General features: G+C 55.6%; 1 protein-coding gene across 2 annotated transcripts in view; it reads left to right on the top strand.

Annotated features, from left to right (window-relative positions):
* The first annotated feature begins 1,039 nt into the window (after nt 1-1,039).
* The window catches only part of RNF220 (ring finger protein 220), a 208,570-nt gene continuing 189,444 nt past the window's right edge, over nt 1,040-20,165 (top strand). Inside the window, exons 1-2 of one of the 2 annotated variants that reach the window (XM_038760201.1) lie at nt 1,040-1,141; nt 5,737-6,478. In XM_038760201.1, coding sequence (XP_038616129.1) covers nt 5,854-6,478 — 625 coding nt within the window. In that variant the 5' untranslated portion in view covers nt 1,040-1,141; nt 5,737-5,853. The remainder of the gene's footprint in view (nt 1,142-5,736; nt 6,479-20,165) is intronic. The other variant, XM_038760202.1, reaches the window with a different exon arrangement.

A 20,165-nucleotide genomic window follows, 5' to 3' on the forward strand; every position in this document is an offset into this window, starting at 1 on the left:
ACTCAACTCGCCCTGGCCCTCCACGCTGCTCTTCCTGGAGAGAAGACTGAATCCCTCCGTCTTCCCAAGGAAAATCCTAAGGCATCAGGAAGTGAAGTCACACTACCAGGTAAGTGAGGGCCGGACTGGGCTAAAAGGCAAGGGGAGAGAACCCCCTAATGCGGCTCTGGGGCGCTTATAAGGTGACCAGCAACAGTGATTTACTGTGTGAACAGATCGTGCAGTTTTTTGGACTCCCAGTTGGGAGCCACGAAGTCTGGTTCCCCCAAACACGTTTCTCAGGGTCTCACAACATCACGGGGGGCATTAATTTCCTAATTATTCGTGCTCCTGGCTGGGGCCCGGGCAAGAAGATCTGCACATTTTCCACAGCTGGGCTTCGACCCGGGCCCAGGAGGATCCGCACAAGCTCCCGGCGTGGAAAAAAACAAAAAGCACGGGAGGAAGGGAAGGGGAAAGGAGGGATTGACCAGATCCGGACTCCGAGAGCAGGGGGAAAGGAGCTGCCCGCTGGGGCCAGTCCTGCCTTCTGCTTTCAACGCAGGGCTGGTGGCGAGGCCGTTGTTGGGCATATGTTTCCTATTTGTACTTCCCGAGCGCTTAGTCCAGTGCTCTGCGCACGGTGAGCGCTCAAGAAAGACGATTGATGGAGGAATGACAGGGAAAAGCAAAGCGGATGGAAAGCCGCAACCAAAAGGGCCCCATTTCGGGAGTCTCAGACGTCTGGAGTGGCGTTGGGCGTGCGGGCCCAGGCCGGAGAGTGGGAAGGAGGGGGGAAAACTGGAAAAATCCTTTGCACTGACCAGCAGGTTGGCAGTGGGGGATGCCCCCAGGGGCCTTGGACTGCATTTCCCAGGCTCCCTTAGTGTCCTAATATATTCAGTGTTTAGAGGGCCTGTGTCTGTGTGAGTGTGAGTGAGTGTGTGCATGTGTGTGTGTGTGTGTATGTGTGGTGGTAGGAGTCCCTGGGCGAGTGGAGGCTCATTCACTGATTAGAGCGAGCAGTGAGAGGCAGCAGTGCGCTTTTTCTCGCACGGGCAGAGGGTCTTATTCCCTCCATGCAATCCCCAGCTGCCGGCGACCACGCTCCCCGGGCCACCGACGCCCCACTCGCCCAGCCCCCCGAAAAGGACTAACCACCGTAAGTCAGGCCCGTCGGCTCGGGGTGGGTGGGTGTGCATGCGTGTGCATGCATGCATGTGCATGCATCTGTGTGTTTGCACACAGGAGGGGGAGGCGACGTGCCAGCCGGGTCGCCCCGGGGGTGGCTTTGCCTCTCCAAACTTTTCCTCCTCCAACTTTCCATCCCCAGCTCCTGCGTGCTTTATCATTCTTATTATTTATGGATTTGGGGAGGGGGCGCGAGCAGGCGGGCTTTTCGGGTGATCCCGTTTGGGCCGGGCCCGGGGGTCGGGGGGCACCCCAAAGTCCGGCCGATCCCCGGCCTTCCCTTCCCCACCGCCGGGAATGAAGTTGGTCCAAGGACCGGCCCCGGGAAGTTGCGGTGCCCCCGGACTGGCACCGAAACGGGCACCGGGGGCGGCAAACAATCACAGCGGCGGCATGTACTAAGCGCTTACCGTGTGCCAAGCACTGTTCTAAGCGCCACAAAAGCATGCGGTGGCACCCCGGGAGAGGAAGACGGAGGGGGGGATGCCAGGGTAGGGTGCGGGCACCTGTTCGCGGGCATCCGGGTTGGCCCCCTTCCCTGCCAGTCCTGCCCGCCTTCGGTGCAAAAAGTTGCGGGGCGGATTTTGGCGCCGCAGATGCTTGAGTTTTGCGGGAAGAAAAAATCATTCTGGGTGCCAAGCACTGGGCTAAGCGCTTGGAAAGTGCAATTAGGCAACATAGAGAGCCCAACAACAGGCTCCCGGGCGGCTGGATTTTGGAAAAATTGGGGCTTCTTCCCCCCCACCACCCAGGACTGGCCTCGGCTTTCATTCAGTTGCATTTATTGTGTGCGGGGCGCTGGACTAAGGCTTTCCGCGTTTTGCTTTTATTTAATTTCAATCAATCAATCGTATTTATTGAGCGCTTACTGTGTGCAGAGCACTGTACTAAGCGCTTGGGAAGTCCAAGATGGCAACATATAGAGACAATCCCTACCCACCAGTGGGCTCACAGTCTTATTACTATTGGTATTATTATTATTCCCGCGGTCCGTGTGCCAGTTTTAGCCGCGGACCCAGCTGGCACGCTCGGCCGGTCCTTGGCACGGCCGAACCGGGACCCCCCCCCACGGTTATCCATGCCCACCCCCTCCTTCTGGGAATTCCTCTCCGTCCAAACCTCCCTTCCCTGGAAAACCCAACCCTCCCTTCCCCTACCAAAAGCTCCCCATTGTTCTCCGCCCTTCCACCGTCCCGTTAATTTTCTTTGGGAACTTTATTTGATTTTCATTCTTTTTTAAAAATTTTTGCCCCGGGGGAGGGAAGGCATCCCGTTTGATTGGTTCCATTATTTTAATTCCCGCTCTTTGGAAACGGTTCAGAGCCCGGAAAAATGTCACCTGTTGTAACGAGGAAAGAAGGGTTTGTGTGCATGGTAATTGCTTGCAGAGGAGGTGTTTTGGGGAGGGGGCGGCCGGGCCCGGGCTTGCAAAACCCTTTTGCAGATTTCTTTGTGGTTGGGGGTGATGGGGAGGGGGATGCTGAGCCTCTCCCCCGTTCCCAGCTGGGACCCCCGAGTCCCCCATCCCCTGCTGCGGCCTGGGGACGCGGGATTCCCTTCCTTCCCGGGCCCGCGCCCATCCATTTATCTTGATTTAGGCAGATTTAACCGTGCAAATAGTGATTCCAGTAATTATACAATTATCCCGCCGATTTGTATTCGCCTTAAACAACCGTGGGGGGCGGCGATCCAAGCCGAAAGCCCCGTCGCTCCAGTGATTTTTCCAAAACGACCCAACAGATGCCTCCATATGTGTGGCTGCAAACACACACATCCATCTCTACCTATATATTTTGCGAAGTCGAAGCCAGCCCATTTATTTGGCCCCGTGGATTGATCTCCCCCCCCTCCCTCGTTTAGTTAATTCAACAAAGACTTTTTGCAATCTGTTTGGAGTTTGTCTGATGCCGCGGAAAAGTAGCCGATGATTTATTTGGCCGCTTTTCGATTTCTGTCTGCAGCCCTCCTTTCTCCTCCTTTCAACGGGGATGTCAGCTGTTATTACTTCCTATTGATCTCTTTGCAAAGTGAGAAGTGAACTAAAATTAATGTCAATTCCACTGCTCGGATCAATAGCTGGAGTTATTTTAATCTGGATTTGCACGAGGTGCTAAATTAAAAAAAATCAGCATAGAGGCAGAAAAGTAACAGTTACTTACTTTCCCTCCGCTCAGTCCTTTACAGTCACCCAAATGTTCCATCAGGTTGATTAGCTCGCAATCCATATTTTTTTAATTAAGAGGGTCAGTTAGTTTTCTTATTTTGGGTTCTGTATTTAAACCCATGACATTTTGACATTGGGAGTATATTAACTATAGATTTTCATAATGACTGTGGTCTGCTCCAGCCCCGTCTGTACCCGGGCGCTAATGTGGAGAGGAGGAAGAGAGAAAGAAAAAGGAAAGGGGGAAAAAACAAAACCAAACCGAAAATGGAACAGACCAACTCCCAACAAAACCAAAAATTGGAAAAAAAATTGGCTGGGGAAAATCTCTTTGGTTTCTTCTCCGGGTAATGAAGTTTGCAAACGAATAAGGAGATCTCAGTGATTCACAAGGATCTACGGCACTGTCCTCTCCTGTCGCCGGATTACTAATTTATGAAACACATTTAGAGTGATGAGGTGATGGAGGAAGTAAAAATAGAAAGCGAAAGGTGCTGCTTTTCTGGAACACATTCCCTCCCCTCTCCTCCTCTCCTCCCCCAAATGTTTTCGACGGTGGGCCGCCTCTCCCACCCAAAGTAGCCACTCACTGGGGCTTATTTACAGGCGAGGGCTATTTATCTGTGGGCAGGGGAGACCTGATCCGAAACCTCAGGGCGGCCCTGGACTCGCTTGCAGGATTTCCACGGCGGGTGGACCGTCGTCCGGCTGGAAATCGGCGCGTCGGATTCCCAGTTTCCTCCTACACGGCCTGCCCTTGGCCGAGCCCCCTCTCCCCCGCCCCTCCCCGGCTCTGAGGTAACTTGACAGAAAAGTTATTTAGAATTTGGAAGAGAGAAAAATCCGTTAATGCGAGATACATAATCTGGTAATTTAGCAATGATGTCCATAAGGATGGATGCCAAATGAGGAAGCAGGCTGATGGGGTCCACTCATCTCCACAATTAATAACAGTCATTGAATCTTCTGCTACAGGATGAGAGGAGGAAATGTTCTCATTGCACTACATTAAAGCCGGTGACGGGGGCTTACACGGTTTAGTAGCTGGGTTCCGTCCGCCGGCTCTCGAAACTCCTCGAGGATGATCTCCTCCTGGAAGTTTTGATTTGAGATGAGGGAGGGGCTCCTTGGGATCGAAGCACCTTTTTTCCTCCCCCCCCCCTTTTTTTAATAAAAAATTTTAAAAAGTGCTTTTTTTGGAGGTGCGCGCAGATGTCCGGGCTCGTGGAAAATCTATTTTTCAGCGCTCCCATCCCGGTCAGCCTTCCGTTACTTCTAAACGTCGCGTCCTGTTGCTCGACACGCACTGTGACTCTGTTTAAAAAATCAACGAAAGAGAATCAGGGCTGGGAGAAATCTGCGGGCTGAGCTGAAAGGAGGAGAGAAAGGGACATCTCTTAACTCTCCACGTCTTCCAGGGGCTCGGTTGGTTGACGGGGGACGTGCTCTGGACAGACATCGGCTCTGACCGGATGGAGGGACGGACCTAAATAAGTCGGAAATTTTGTTAACGTCTTGCTCCAAATGTTAATGGCAGATTCAAGTCAGTTTACAAATCTACTTAAGAGCGAGTGCATTAGTAACTAAAATTACCGATCTATTCTCCGCTGCCCCTGGTTGACAAGCACTTCCAGAGATCATATGCCAAAGGAACCCATTATGATTTTAAATATTGTCGGAGACGCCACGCTCTTTATTGATGAAGTCTTTGTTCCTTTTTCAGAAAGGGGAAAAGAAAGCCTGGATGTAAGGAGAGGGACGTGCCAGTGTCTAGCAATAAAAATAATATTTTGCCCTTATTTCCTGAGGGAGCAAAGTCCTTGATAAAGTATGAAGGTGTGTGTTTATGTTCCTCCGCGTCTGTGCTTGTGTAACGAAGGGGGCGAACTGTTGCAGTTCGATCCGGCCCGCCAAAGCGTGATGAGGGAAAGGGGGGGAATGAGCGTAACCAGGATCTGGCCACGGCTTCCCGACCCACCCCGGGTGGCCGGCTGGAAAGTGGGCCTTCCTTGAGATCGGGACCCCCCACCCGGCGAGCAGGGAAGGCCACGGGCTCTCCGCCGGCCCCCCAAGTCTTGTGTTGGGAGTTTTCGTGTTTGGTTTCTTCCTTCCCGGGCCCGGGCTCATCTCACCCGTAACGTGTCGGGGACCTAAATCGGCTTCGCGTACATCGGAGTGAGTTGTTTATTGATTTTTTTCTTTCCCCTGAACGAGAACCGTCGGGTGCGATGGCCCGGTGTTTCCTGAGACCTGTTGGCGTTGGTTGTCTGGGCACCTGAGGGGGCGGGGGGATGGCTGAGAGCGGGAGGGGTGTGTGTGTGTGTGTGTCCCACCTGCTGCCGCCCCCGCCGCCACGCGACTGACTCCCGCCCCTCTTGTCTTCCTCCCCGATGTCCCCGCAGGTCTCGGAAGGGTACGATGCCTCAGTGATCTCCCCCGTCCCGATCCCAGGTGCTCCTCTGCCTCCCTCCGGGGCCCCCGCTTCCCTGTGTGACGCCTGCCGTGGAAAGAGACCCCCGATGGACTTACACCGGGCAGCCTTCAAGATGGAGAACTCGTCCTATCTCCCCAACCCGCTGGCCTCTCCGGCCCTGATGGTCCTGGCGTCCACCGCGGAGGCCAGCCGGGACGCCTCCATCCCCTGCCAGCAGCCCCGACCCTTCGGGGTCCCCGTCTCCGTGGACAAGGACGTGCACATCCCGTTCACCAACGGCTCCTACACCTTCGCCTCCATGTACCACCGGCAGGGTGGGGTGCCGGGCACCTTCGCCAACCGCGACTTCCCCCCTTCCCTGCTGCACCTCCACCCCCAGTTCGCGCCCCCGAACCTGGACTGCACCCCCATCAGCATGCTGAACCACAGCGGGGTCGGGGCCTTCCGCCCCTTCGCCTCCCCCGAGGACCGGGAGACCTACCAGTCGGCCTTCACGCCGGCCAAGAGGCTCAAGACCTGCCACGACCCCGAGTCGCCCCACCTGCGCTTCTCAGACGCGGAAGGCAAGGAGTACGAGTTCGGGACCCAGCTGCCCTCCGGCTCCCCCGGCTCCCTCAAGGTCGACGACACGGGCAAGAAGCTCTTTGCCGTCTCCGGCCTCATTTCCGACCGGGAGGCCTCCTCCAGCCCCGAGGACAGGAACGACAGATGTGAGTCTACCGCGTCGGGCCTCCTTTCCCCCCTTGGGCCGGGCCCGGGGGGGGAATACGGGAATACGAGGAGGGTGGGGGGGACGGCTCGCTCGCTGACCCCTGGCAGAGGGGTGGGACGGGGCCAGCCCGTTTCTCGGCCGACACCCTGACGCGCATGTGTGGCCCTAATGGGAAGCCTGGTTCCGTGTCACCTCTGGACGAGGCCAGCTTTGTCCAGGGGAGGCCTCGGGTGGGCTCTTGCCCCAGTCGGCTGCCCGGGGTTGGGCAGAAATTGAGGGGCACGGGCATCTGTGGCCGGGGGAGCTGCCCCGGGGCCCTCTGCCGCCCTTGCCCGGTTCCTCTGGCCGAAAGGGTGTGGCCCGCCCCGTTCCCACGGCATCTGCCACAGCAGGGCTTGCTTCCTGTCTGCTACCGGGTCTCCGTCTCAGGCCGGGACAGAGGTACCCTTCGCCGGTGACCGCCGGTGATTCTGCCAAGCCCAGGCTGCGGGAGGGGGTGGTGGCCGGGAATGGGCGGACAGATGGATGGAAAGTCGCACAAGTGGTCACGGTGTATTGCCTCGGCCCACTTTGCCCCGGCTGCAGTGCCCCCGTTCCCTAGGCCTTAGACCCTCCCCGCCCCGGTCTCCCCAGTTTGAAGGTTGGCCGTCTCTTCCTGTCGGCCCCTGAAGTGGCATGCGGGGTTTAGGTGGCATTAACCTGGGGTGGGTCGGGTGACCCTCTTCCCCTATCCCTCTCCCCCTTCCCGGAATAAAATTCCCCTTAGGGAGCCAGGGGGCGTCGGTGGCTTGAGCCACTTTCCGTAAAGCCCGGGGACAATTTATGAACCCAGGCTTGCCTCCCCCGCCCCCCCCCCCACATCTGTCCCTTTGTTCGCGCATCCCTCTTCATTTGGTTTTCGCCAGAAAGATCCCCGCCACCGCCTTCCCTCCGCTCTCCCGTCGGTTTCTCTCGCCTCGTCCCCGCGCCGCTCTCAACGCGAACGCTGTTTTTCCTCCTCTCTTTACGATGCCGAGGAGAGTAATAGAGACGTAGCAGCCCCTCTCCCCTGTCGACACCGCTTCCTCTGGCTGTCTCCTTGAATTAGGCACTGTGTTAACTTTGCTGCGCTCAAAGGCATCTATCTAGACCCAGGGTACCTTTTCAATAAAAGTCACCATAAAATCAACCTGCCTTGTAAACCCATCGCTTTTGGGTTTTGAAATATGCGGCTAGGGTGTCTCCTCGCCCCGCACTCTCCGCTCAGGGCTCGGGGCTGCGTTCTCTCTCTTTTGGCATCTCCCTCCTAATCCCCCACCCTGGTTTTGTCCCCTGGGTCTCCTTGAAGGGTCTGTTTCGGGGATCCTTTGCCGTTTGGGTGTGGCAGGTGGAAGGAAGAAGGGAGCGGGCCAGCAGCCCAACGTGGCCGGGAAGGAGGGAATCCACCCTACCTGGGACAGGGCTGGGCTGATGAACTCTAAGTCCATGAGGCCCTGCAGCTTGGAAACCAACCCCTTCCTCCCCCAGGACATAAACACACACCCATCCACCCACCTCTGCCAGTCTCCGAGGGGAAGACCGAGTGAGAGACACCCACTCACCCTGGCCGGACGAACCTGGCCATTCCCGCTTTATCAGCCTCCTTGGCTCCCCGGGTGGACCCCGAAACAGAGGCGAGCCCCCCCCGCCGCCTCCTGAGACCTAAGAGTCTCCCCGGAGACAGATCCCTCGCGGAGGGCCACGCCTGGATGGCAGCAGAAATTAAAATGACGCCGTTCTCCGAGGTGACGAGATAATCTGACCTTGAAGAGAGGGGGATGCAGATCGCAGCGGAAGGGAGATGGTTTTGTTTGTCCCTTTAGGACTGGGAGGTCGGACGGGTTATTTTCTTTTGATGATTTTGGAGGGATCTCATTTGCAGCTTCTCCTTCCCTGTCTCTGTAGGGCACGCTTTGGGGGGGCCCTCCCGGTGGTGGAAGGGGCACCCCCATCCGCATGGCCTTGGGGAGGAGGCTGCCGGTCGGGACCCAGGTGGTCCCAAGCGGCCGCGTCAGCGCGTGACCTCTCCTCAGGAGTGACCCTGAGCTCGGGTGGTGGGGGCAGCGGGGGTAGCGGTGTGTTTTATGGGTAGTTTTCCCCCAGCCGGAAAAGAACCGGCCCAGGGACGGGCGGCGTGACAATATGGCTTACGGCGCCTTCTCCGGCCTGTCACCTTCCGACGTGCGGAGGACTATTTATGGGCTGTTTTATGTAAATACATATTTAAGGGCCGTTAGGAAACCTGATTATTCCCTCTAGATGCCCCGCGGAACCTTGTCGAAATCAGTAATATTGCTCCGATAATCAAGGAGCCGGAGAGGGGAGGGGGGAGACGTGCAGGGGGAGGGGGTTGCAGAAGTGGCCGGCGGCATCCCCACACTTTTTCTGGCCCGGCTGAACCGGGCCCCTGGATTTTCCCAAAGTTTTCTGAGAAGCCGGAGCTCCTTCACACTGCCTCCCGGCTGATTCAGCATCATGGCACGGGGATGGTGCACAGAGTTTGAAATATTCATTTTTCGAATGTGTAACTCTCGTGTTTTTTTTAAACACGTCCTTTTCTGTAATTCAACAGATATAAAAATATATATATGTATTAACCCCTCCCTCCCCCCAAGGCAGTTAGCCTGAGATTTCACATTAGGAGTTTCAGCTCAGAGCAAAGTTTTATGACGGAGTTTCAGGCCCCCGAAAAATAAGTTTTATAACGGAAACACTGGCGTAGTCTTTAGTGTTGCAGTCACCACGGTGCTTGCGTGCTGTGTCCAAATGCAGATCAACCCGTCTGGGACGTTGTTTGGTCCCTGCGTGTGTGTACGCGCACGCACGTGCACAGACGCATGGCGTGTCCTCATCTGAGCGGTTTGCTGAGCCTGTGTGGGCTCTGGTTGGGAATTTGGATGTTAAGTTTTATTTTTGTGCAGGAGAGGGTTGTGGACTCCCTGGCTTGTGGAGGCCCATGGGAGGGGTCTCGCCCCGGGGTCTCCCCTACTGCCTTGCCCTGGGGTCGAAGGTAGGCTTAAGGGCCTGGATCAGGTGGAGCCAGCGTGAGCGCTGCCCAGGGAGAACTCCTGGAGAGAGTTCCTTCAAGGCCCTGCTGAGAGCTCACCTCCTCCAGGAGGTCTTCCCAGACTGAGCCCCTTCCTTCCTCTCTCCCTCGTCCCCCTCTCCATACCCCCCATCTTACCTCCTTCCCTTCCCCACAGCACCTGTATATATGTATATATGTTTATACATTTTTATTACTCTTTTTATTTATTTATTTATTTCATTTGTACATATCTATTCTATTTATTTTATTTTGTTAGTATGTTTGGTTTTGTTCTCTGTCTCCCCCTTTTAGACTGTGAGCCCACTGTTGGGTAGGGACTGTCTCTATATGTTGCCAATTTGTACTTCCCAAGCGCTTAGTACAGTGCTCTGCACATAGTAAGCGCTCAATAAATACGATTGGTGATGATGATGATGATGAGAGAGGGCAGAGCCCCCCACCTGGGGAAGGCTGCGGGGATGAGAAGGGGAACGTTAGTGTCTGGAAGCGGGCCAGCCCGTCAGGCTGTCGAGGGTCCGGGACAGCTTCCCGTGGTGCTTGGGTGTCTGAGCTTCAGCTCTCCGAGCCCCTTTAAGTAAATATATCCCCATGGACGTGTCTTTATATCAGGAGGGCCGGGAAAACGCAGTCAGCCACCCGGAAGCCTGTGGTCCTCGCGCTGGGATTTCTCTCTCTGCACCGTCGCTTCCCGTTGCATTCCCATCTGTTCCCACTGGATCCCTGCAGGCAGACAGTCTCTCTCACCCCCCTGGGCCCGGCCCCTCCTGGGGTCCTCTGAGGAGGTCGGTCTGGTCCCCCCACATCGGGTCAACGTGATCCTGAGTGCTGTATGTTCTGCAGAGGACGTGTGGCCCCATTCTCCTCAGTGCACCTCTCTCTGTGTCACAAACACACACACACTCACACGTCTCTGGCCCCCACCTCAGATAGAGTCTGGCTGGGCTATCCATGTTGCCGGCCCCTATGCCGGCGTCCTGATGCCGAAGCACAAATACACAACCCCAGAACCGCAGGCCCACTGGCCCCTCTGCCCCGCTCCATTGCTCCCAGTTGCCGAGGTCGGGAGGCGTAATAAGGCTTCTTCCTTCGTGCACCCCGCCCGGGAAGGGCGTTGTGGGGATCGGCACAAGTGTGTTTGTGTTGATGTGAGTCCTGCATAATAATGACAAAAATAAATCAGCAGAGCACATGGTCCTTTTTGGGGGGGCCGTCAGGAGGCTCAGCTGCCGGCTCTGCCGGCCGGGGCCTGTGTGAGGGCTCCATTCTGCTCTTCGGCGGTGACCTGGGGGGCGGAGGCTGGGCCGGGAGCTCCCCCCACCCCAGGAGAATTAATCCCCCTCACTTGGCTTCTTCCTCCGTGGCAGGCCCAGAGACGGACACCGCGGGGAGAGGGGTCAGGAAATAGTGAAATAAAATAGGTCAGACGGCGACATCGCCGTCTGCTTGTGTTTTAAGAGAATGGGCGGCTCCCGGGGGGCCAGAAGGGAGAGATGCTGGAGATCGATAATATCCAGGGTGGCTTCGGAGAGAGATGGCCTGAATTTACCGGACTCTTCGAATTTTATCTCATGTGCGTGCACGCGCGTACATTTCCTTCCTCTCAGTACTCACCTCTTTTTTTTGGGTGTGTGTGTGTGTGTGTGCGTGTTTTTTCACCCCGCAGCCCCCCGGCTCTCTTTCAGGCTGTTTGGCTGGATTGTCTCATCGGGATAAAGCAGTGTTTGAACAGTTCGAGTGGGGCAGGGCCGGCTGGGAGCGGTCCCCGGTGGCCCGGGGACATCTGGCCGGCCTTGGCGTGGGGGCTCTTCGCCGCCACGGCTCAGTGTCTCTGCGGCTGGGCTGTGGGGCCTCCTCGTTCGGCCAGAATGCCTGATCACCATGGTGAGACAGGGAGCGCAGCCGAGCCACCCGCTCCCTCCTCGTCCTTCTCCTCTCTTTCCTCCTCTTCCTCCTCCTCTTCCCCTTCTCCTTGTCCTTTCCTCCTCCTCCTCCTCCTCTCCTCCTCCTTTTCCTCCCTTCCCTCCTCCCTCTCTAGGCCAATTGTCATGCAGAAGCGATCTGGGCTGCTGGCGTGTTCCTGCCACCGCTGCTGGCTGCCGCCTGGCTCTCAGTAGAAGGGTGGCTTGTAATTGATCGTTTTTTTTCCACCCCCTCAGTGTGTGTGTATTCATTCACTCATTCAATCCTATTGATTGAGTGCCTACTGTGTGCGGAGCACTGGACTAAGCGCTTGGGAAATACAAGTTGGCAACATTAGAGACGGTCTGTATGCGTGTGTGTGTTGGAGGCCAGAGACAGCAGGACAGGAAGAGGGAGGTGAGGCCAGTTTTCTCAGTTGAAGCATTGCCCCCTCACAATCCCCACCACCCGGGCAACTTCCATGTGGTTTCCAAAGTGTTCGGAATTGCCAGTCTCCCTGGGCCAGATGGGTGAAGGCGGCTGTCAAACTCTGGCTTGGGGTGACCGCCGAACCCCGCAGCCCCGGGCCAAACAGGGATGTCCCATAGTCCACTCTGCGGTGGGGTTGATGGGGAACACGCCGTGTCCCCAGAGTATACAAAATGTTCTTCTACCAGCCGCATTCAGCTCCAAGCAGGATTTGTTCCTTATACAGGCAGGTTTTGTCCACTCTTCCATGCGTGTGTGTGTGTTTTGGAATTCTCCAGGCCAGCCAGGTCCTTCGGGCTGTTTCAGCCGAGCCTTCCCGGGTCAGAGATTTCCTGCCTGAGTTTCCCAGGGCGGTCGAGGCATCACTGAGGAGCCGCTTTTGAGTGGCGTAGCCAGCTCGCAGCCTGGCTCCTGGAGTCCGAGGCCCCAGCCCAGTCTGTGCAAGGGCCGGGTGGTGGGTTGGGGACCAGCTTCCAGGTCACTTGGGGCCCTGAGGTCACGAGTGTTTTTGGGGGGCCGCTGGGTGGTCAGTTGCCACAATGCACTCACGCTGGGTGCCTCATCAAAAGGGGCACACATCCTCCCTCCAAAGAACAGGAGGTGTGTCTCTCCACAAACTTCAGCGGGCAGGGAAGAGGGAACTGAAAAGAGCCGGATTATATTTTTATACCAGGTTTTTTGGGTTTCTTTTAACTCTCTAACTGCTCCTTTAACCGTACAATTTAATTCTCTCAATCTGTGCTGGTCTGGCACAATGTGGGTTGGGTGGGCTGAGGGGTTGCATTTTAATGGAGGAGGAAGGATTATAATAATAATAATAATAATAATAATAATAATAATAATAAACATAGCTGGAAAGTAAAACCACGCAAACTTGGAGAGGATCCTGACCATTTTTCCTTCCAGCGGTTGATACAGTTTGTGGTTGTTTTGCAGCAGTTCTTCCTGCCTGCTCTCCCCCGTCTCTTTCCCGCTTCTCACATGGCACCTCCACCTCTTCTCCCTGTCCTTTGGCCTCCTCAACATTCTTCAACCAGAGAGACAGATCTGAAGACTTGGAGAGACAATTTGGTCTTCGACAGCAGCTGAAACTCTTTTAAAAAAATACCATTTGGGTGGTGGCATTTGTGGAGGAACACAAATGTGACATTTGTTGTTTGGGCCCCTGGGCGTGTCGTCCCCCCTCCGCCCCCCAGCTTATTTCTGAATGGAGACCAGGATTTTTTTCTCTTGACCCATCCCTCATCGCCTCCAGCCCCGTCTGAAGCCCCTGGGGATGGTTTGCGGCCAGCCTAGGCTGCCCAGAGGTCATCAGTCAATCATTCAATCATATTTATTGAGTGCTTATTGTGTGCAGAGTACTGTACTAAACGATTGGGAGAGTACAATATAACAGAGTTGGTAGAAATGATCCCTGCGCACAGCGAGAGTTTCCTTATGTTACTACACCCTGCCATTTGGGCATATTTTCATCTTAGATTCATTTATGCTTATTAATTCATCTCTCCTCACCTGTCTCATCGGCCATCGGAGTGTCTGTGAATGGCTCCTGTCCTCCAGCCCCTTCCGTTCGACTCTAAACTCCTGGAGAGCAGAGTCAGTGGCTTACCCGACTGGCCCCTCCCAGGCGCTTGATCCGGTTGTTCCAATGCAGTAGGTGCTCAGTAAATACAATTAATTGATTGCGTGGCTTCTCTGCTGCCCTACCCTCCCGAGGAGGTGGGTTATGTTTTGTTTTTCTGTCTGCCTCTAAATTTCCCATCTGTTTTTTATATTTTCTCTTTCAGCAGCGGTGGTGATGGCAGGGGTAACGCAGGCGAATACCGCGGGCATCCACTGCCCTCCTGCCCGCCTGGCCTTAGGCCCTGGGCCCTGGGCCCCCTGGGATGGGAGGAGGAGAGGGTGGAAAAGATTAATGTTGCCAACTTGTACTTCCCAAGTGCTTAGTACAGTGCTCTGCACACAGTAAGCGCTCAATAAATACAATTGATTGATTGATTGATTGATTGGTGCCCAAGAATCAGTCATCAGATGGGGGGAGGTGAGCAGTCTGTTTTAAGGTGTCTCGTTCTCCTGAGCATTCCTTTTTCTCCCGGGCATTCTTTTAGGGAGAGTTTGGAAAGCTCGGGCAAAGGATTGACAAATTATGTGTTTCTCCAGCGCCTCGTATAGCTCACTACACAAATTGGGTGCTCAACCGTGCTGCTACTGCTGCTGCTACCATTTCTCCTCATTGTGATGGTCTGGTTTGGGGGCCTGGTGTTTCTTCTGACCCTCTGGCATTGGAGCTCACCCCTCCCTCCCTCCCCACCCTGGGAGGTGGAGGTGGGAATCAGAGTGGGAGCTTCTGACTTCACAGGAAAAGAAGATGGCACCGTGGTTGGGCAGGGCTTGGGGAGTTTCTCTTCCTCTCTTCCTTCCATACTTGATTTCAGCATCTGTTTCCCGCCGGTGCTTAGAACAGTGTTTTGCACATAGTAAGTGTTTAATAAATACCATTATTATTATTATTATTATTATTATTATTATTACTTGATTTTAAGTGCCTTGAGGGCAGGGATCCGTGTCTCTTGTACTCTCCGAGGCACTTAATGCAGTAACTGGTCAGTGCTAGTGATTGATTCGGAGCCCACGGATCAGGAGGCCTGGGAGAGCCCACAGAGACCAGCCTGGGAATCAGGCGGAATCGGCAAGGACCTCAAGTGAGCCTGGAAAAGTGGCTCCGCTGGGAGAGGCTGCCGGGGAGTTTTCCAGGCTAGCTGGGGGTGCCCCCAAGTACTCCCACCTTTGAAGGGGTAGGGCGATAGGTGCCTGCTGAAGCTCTAGGGCTGGGGTGGGTTGCGGGGGGCTACGGTAACCTAGGGTAATTCCACCCCGGAGGTGGGCGAACACCCCTGCGCTCCCCCGAGTCAAGCACTCCCTGCCCATCTAACGTCTTTGTAGAGGGATTTATAAGAGGATTCAGGTTTTCCCCTGTTAGAGAGTAAGGTCCCTGAGGATGGGGGCTACAATCTCTTTCCTCTGTGATGCTCATCTTGGTGCCCAGTATGGTTTTGAGTATGCCGAAGGCACTCTGTTGATGCAATTGTTGGACTGAGATCTCAGTTCTGGGTTGGCGAAAGGAGCTCTTTTCTCTCATTCATTCATTCATTCATTCATTCATTCATTCATTCAGTTGTATTTATTGAGCACTTGCTGTGTGCAGAGCACTGTACTAAGCGCTTGGGAAGTACAAGTTGCTCTCCCCTCCCAACCTCCGCCCCTCGGGTCCCCCGCCCTGATTGTGCTTTAGGTTTTCTCAGAGGGGGGGCTCCCATGCCCACTTCTAGACTTTGAGCCCGTTGTTGGGTAGGGACCGTCTCTATGTGTTGCCAACTTGTATTTCCCAAGCGCTTAGTACAGTGCTGTGCACACAGTAAGCACTCAATAAATACGATTGAGTGAATGACTGGCGTTCGAAAGGGAAAGTGGTGGGCATTAATGGGTGTGCGCCTCAGCGTTATGAAGAGGGGCTAGGTAGTGTAATATGTAGCGCTAAGCAACGGTCTCCCATAAATCAATCCATCGATAACTAATAGGTTGCCAAGGGCTGAGGAGCTCCTGGGGCAGCAATAACCGGGAACTGAGGCAGGGAAAGATTGGAGGAGAGTCACCTGTTGGGCGGGCAGTGATAGTGCCGGGATTGGAACTCATACCCCGAGAGTTTCCGGGGAGTTCCACAGTGCTGTAGTACCACTGCGACTTTGCCCTCCACTTGGGAGACCTACCCATCCACTCCTTCATCTGTGTTTATCACAGGGGTGTAGGACTGGGACATGGGGAGGCCACTGGGTCCCCTCTTGCCTCCTTCCCCGATTTTGAGGGGGCTTCGGGTGGGTGCTGAGGAGGAGTATGTCCCGTTTCGAGATGTTGAAACGATATGGATGGGTTTCGGCTACAGAGGGGTTGGGCAACCCTCTGCCACATTGATCCTAATGGTGATGGTACTTGTTAAGCCCTTATTGTGTGCCAACTCCTGTACTACTACTACTACTAATTAACGGCATTTATTAAGTGCTTACTATGTGCAAAGCACTGTTCTAAGCCCTGGGGAGGTTACAAGATGATCAGGTTGTCCCACGGGGGGCTCACAGTCTTAAACCCCATTTTCCAGATGAGGTAACTGAGGCCCAGAGAAGTGAAGTGACTTTCCCAAAGTCACACAGCTGACAAGTGGCGGAGCCAGTATTCGAACCCATGACTTCTGACTCCAAAGCCCATGCTCTTTCCACTGAACCACGCTGCTTCTCTAACCACTACCCTACTAACCACTAGGGTAGATATAAAATGACCAGATTAGACACAGTCCCTGCCCCACATAGGACTCACAGTCTGAGGAAGGGAGAACAGGTAATTTAATCCCCATTTTACAGATGAGGGAGGGAACCCAGACTCGGAGGTAATAATAATAATGATAATGATGGCACTTATTAAGTGCTTACTATGTGCAAAGCACTGTTCTAAGTGCTGGGGAGGTTACAGAGTGATCCGGTTATCCCATGGGGGGTTCGCAGTCTTAATCCCCATTTTACAGATGAGGAAACTGAGGCCCAGAGAAGTTAAGTGACTTGCCCAAAGTCACCCAGCTGACAATTGGCGGAGCCGGGATTTGAACCCATGACTTATGACTCCAAAGCCCGGGCTCTTTCCACTGAGCCATGCTGCTTCTCATGCTAAGTGCCTTGCCCAAGGTCACACCATGGGCAAGTGGCAGAAGCAGGATTAGAACCCAGGTCCGTGAACTCCCGGGCTTCTTCTATTAGTCCGTGCTGTTTCTCAGCCATGCCCCGTGGCTGGGCTTCAGCCTGGGAGCCAGTGAGGATAACAATAATAATAATAATGATGGCATTTGTTAAGCACTTACTATGTGCAAAGCACTGTTCTAAGCGCTGGGGGGATACAAGGTGATCAGGTTGTCCCATGGGGGGTTCACAGTCTTCATCCCCATTTTACAGATGATGTCACTGAGGCACAGAGAAGTTAAGTGACTTGCCCACAGTCACACAGCGAGATAGTACAGCTGATCTCCCTCCCAGGCCACTGGTTACACTCTCCCTGACCCAATCACTTGATCGGCTGGGTAACCCGGCAGGACACAGAGAAGGGCCATGCCCACCCGTGCCACCTGAATGGGGGACAAAGGTGGGGTGATGCTTCCCTGGCTGCGGGAGGGAGCGCTTAGAACAGTGCTTTGCACATAGTAAGTGCTTAATAAATGCCATTATTATTATTATTATTATTATTCCCAGCCCCCAACAAAGTGGGCGGAGGGGAGGACTGGACCACGGCCGCTGCCAACTCAGCACAGGCCAGCTCTACTTTTTGTTTAGAGGATCAGAAGAAGAGGCCCAAGCCCGGTGGGCCGGCCGGCGAGTTTGAGGTGAAGGAGTGTGAGTGAGAGAAGGGGCGTCCGTGTGGGAGGAGAGATAAAAGGAGGAGCTGGAGCAGGGGACAATCGGCCAGGCTGCATCAGGGGCCAGGCTCCCGCTTCCTTCCTGAGCCGTAAAATTAAAAAAAATCCTTAGAACAACAAAAGTCTGGACGCATGGGACTTCCTTCCTGCCAGCCAACCTGGTGGGCCTTCCCGGCGGCAGTGGGCGGGGGGCGGGTGCGGGGCAGAGGGAGCTGGCCGGATGGGTGGGCTTAACCCTTGCCCGACCACGGGGACCCACTCCCCGTGTGAGTTTTAGGCGTGGACCTCGAGGCGGCGGCGGAACTCAGCCCCCCGCGAACCCACCGCCATGGATGTCTGACTTTGGAGGAGGCAGGCAGCTGGTTGGGTGGGCGGTGAGTGGGGCTGGCTGGCTGCTGGGTGAGCGCCCCTTCCCAGAGGTGGCGAGAGCCTTGGGTAACTTGGTCCCGATACTGACTCTCCCATCGCTTCTGCCTCCGGTGCCCAGCAGACACCCCCTCCCCGAAGCCACGATGCCTCCTCTTCTCCCCAAATGCTCCTCTTGGCATCTTGTTGCCAAAATAATAATAATAATAGCATTTATTAAGCGCTTACTATGTGCAAAGCACCATTCTAAGAGCTGGCGAGGTTACAAGGTGATCAGGTTGTCCCACAGGGGGCTCATAGTCTTTATCCCCATTTTACAGATGTGGTCACTGAGGCCCAGAGAATTGAAGTGACTTGCCCAAAGTCACACAGCTGACAACTGGCGGAGCTGGAATTTGAACCCATGACCTCTGACTCCAAAGCCCGGGTTCTTTCCACTGAGCCACGGTGCTTCTCACACAGCTGGACCTGTGGGGATGCCAATAATGGGTGCTCATTTTGAGTGTGCGAGTCCTTGTGGGGGTGGGGAATGAGGCCTGGGGTGGGGGGCGGCTTCAAAGAGCCAGGAGTCCACACAGCTGCCATCTGGGGCCTTTTCAGCCCTGACTGGAAACTCTCCGGTTTGGTCAGGGGCCTGGGCCGAGAGAGGTTATCAGGCCACAAGTCTCTGTGGAATGGACAGGTGAGGCCAAGTGACTTGGGGTCAGTTGCCCTCTAGCTGCCCAGGTCAGTCTTTTAAGGGCCCCTGAGCTGGGACTTTGGACTGAAAGCTTGTGGTGGGCAGGGTTTGTTGTATTGTACGCTCCCAAGTGCTTCGTACACTGCTCTGCACACGGTAAGCCCTCAATAAATACGATTGACTGACACTGGGGTGTCTGCAGCAGCACTGGAAGCTGTCCCTCTAAGGGGGAGTCGTTTTGGGGGGTTTCCTGGGTGGACTTGATGACCACCTTTACTCAAAGGAGGGGCCTCTGGGGCCAGTTTCCATCTCCCACCCTTCCCCAACCCTCCTTGTCCCATGATTAACACACTGCCTCGGACACCCAGAGCCCTTGGCGGGCAGTGTTCCCCGCTGGGCAGGGCAGGAGGAGAGGAGGGAATTGACCACTCAGTCGGGCACCTGCAGGCAGGACGGCCTGGACGTAGCCTGCTTGGGTTGGGGGGGGCCCTGGCTCCCTCGGCCCTCCAGGGTCCCCCCGGCTCCCCCCGCCCCTGCTGAAGCACCGGGCTGCCAGCTGCTTCCCGCCCTCCCTGCTCCTTTCCTTTTTGTTGGTCGGCCACGTGCGCCCGCCTCGGCCGGGCGCTGCAGTAATGAGGTGGCCCGGTGGAGGGTGAGCGGTGCTTAACCAGATGTGAGGGAAGCTGGGCTCATGGCCACTTCCGGCGCTTCTTGGGCTGCGGCCAACTGCCCCCCCCCCCCATACGCACACACACAAACACACACATACACACGCCAAGGAAGGGGGCCTGTGAGCCTTTTGCCAGCCGGCCTCTCCGCCCTCTCCCTGCTGCCTTCTTATGCTAAATGCGCGTTTGTAAAGAGGAGGAGGAGGAGAGGGGAGGGAAGGCGGGCAGAGAAGGATGCGGGACTGGCACCTGCGGGGTTAATCGTATCACTCAATCCTATTTATTGAGCGCTTACTGTGTGCAGAGCACTGTCGTAAGCGGGCCTCCTGGGGACCTAGGCTCATTCCTTGGGCCCTCAGAGACGGGTAACCGTCCCCTCCTCGACCTTGGCCGGGGCTGGAGATTTTGAGCGCCGTCTGCCAGTCTGTGCTGGGCACTAGCCCCGGCCAGCCGGCCCTCTCTTACCTGAGCCCATTTGGCGGGTGGGGGGGCGCAGGGGTGGTCCAGCATCCTCCCCGCTGCCGCCCCGCCTCAGGAGGTCTCTGGGGGTCCAGCAGGGGATGAGGGTTAGGGGGTGGCAGACCCACAGGGAGAGCTCGTTTTCCACCCGAGGAAGCTGAGCATTTAGGTCTCAAACCAATCCTCCCTTACCTGTCTCCCCACCACACCTCCTGGCCCCGGCTGAGGTTCTGGCAGCGTCGGGGGAGGTTCTGAGGGGAGGAGGGGGTCAATGCTCCCCCCCGCAGCCAAGCACCCCCAGAGTGGGCTGGCACAGAGGCCGAGGCAGAAGCTGCTACCACCGTTGTTTCTGAAATACCTGAGTGTGTGACCTAGAGGGAACCATCCTACACGGAGTCTCTGGGTAGAAGCCTGATTGCCAGCCCTGTCTCCTGGAGCCAGACAGGCTCTGCGGCCCGCTCCCCTCTCTCACTCGGCCCTTTGGCCCTGCTCCCCTTTTTGCCGGGAGTCCCCACTCCCCCCTCTCTCGGCTGCTCGTGACCTCGAGATGTGGGATCCCTGTCCTGTCAATTGAGATATTTTTAAGGGCCCAGCAGGAGCTGGGAC

This window comes from Tachyglossus aculeatus, chromosome 18, assembly GCF_015852505.1.
Source record: "Tachyglossus aculeatus isolate mTacAcu1 chromosome 18, mTacAcu1.pri, whole genome shotgun sequence".
NCBI classification, from domain to species: domain Eukaryota; kingdom Metazoa; phylum Chordata; class Mammalia; order Monotremata; family Tachyglossidae; genus Tachyglossus; species Tachyglossus aculeatus.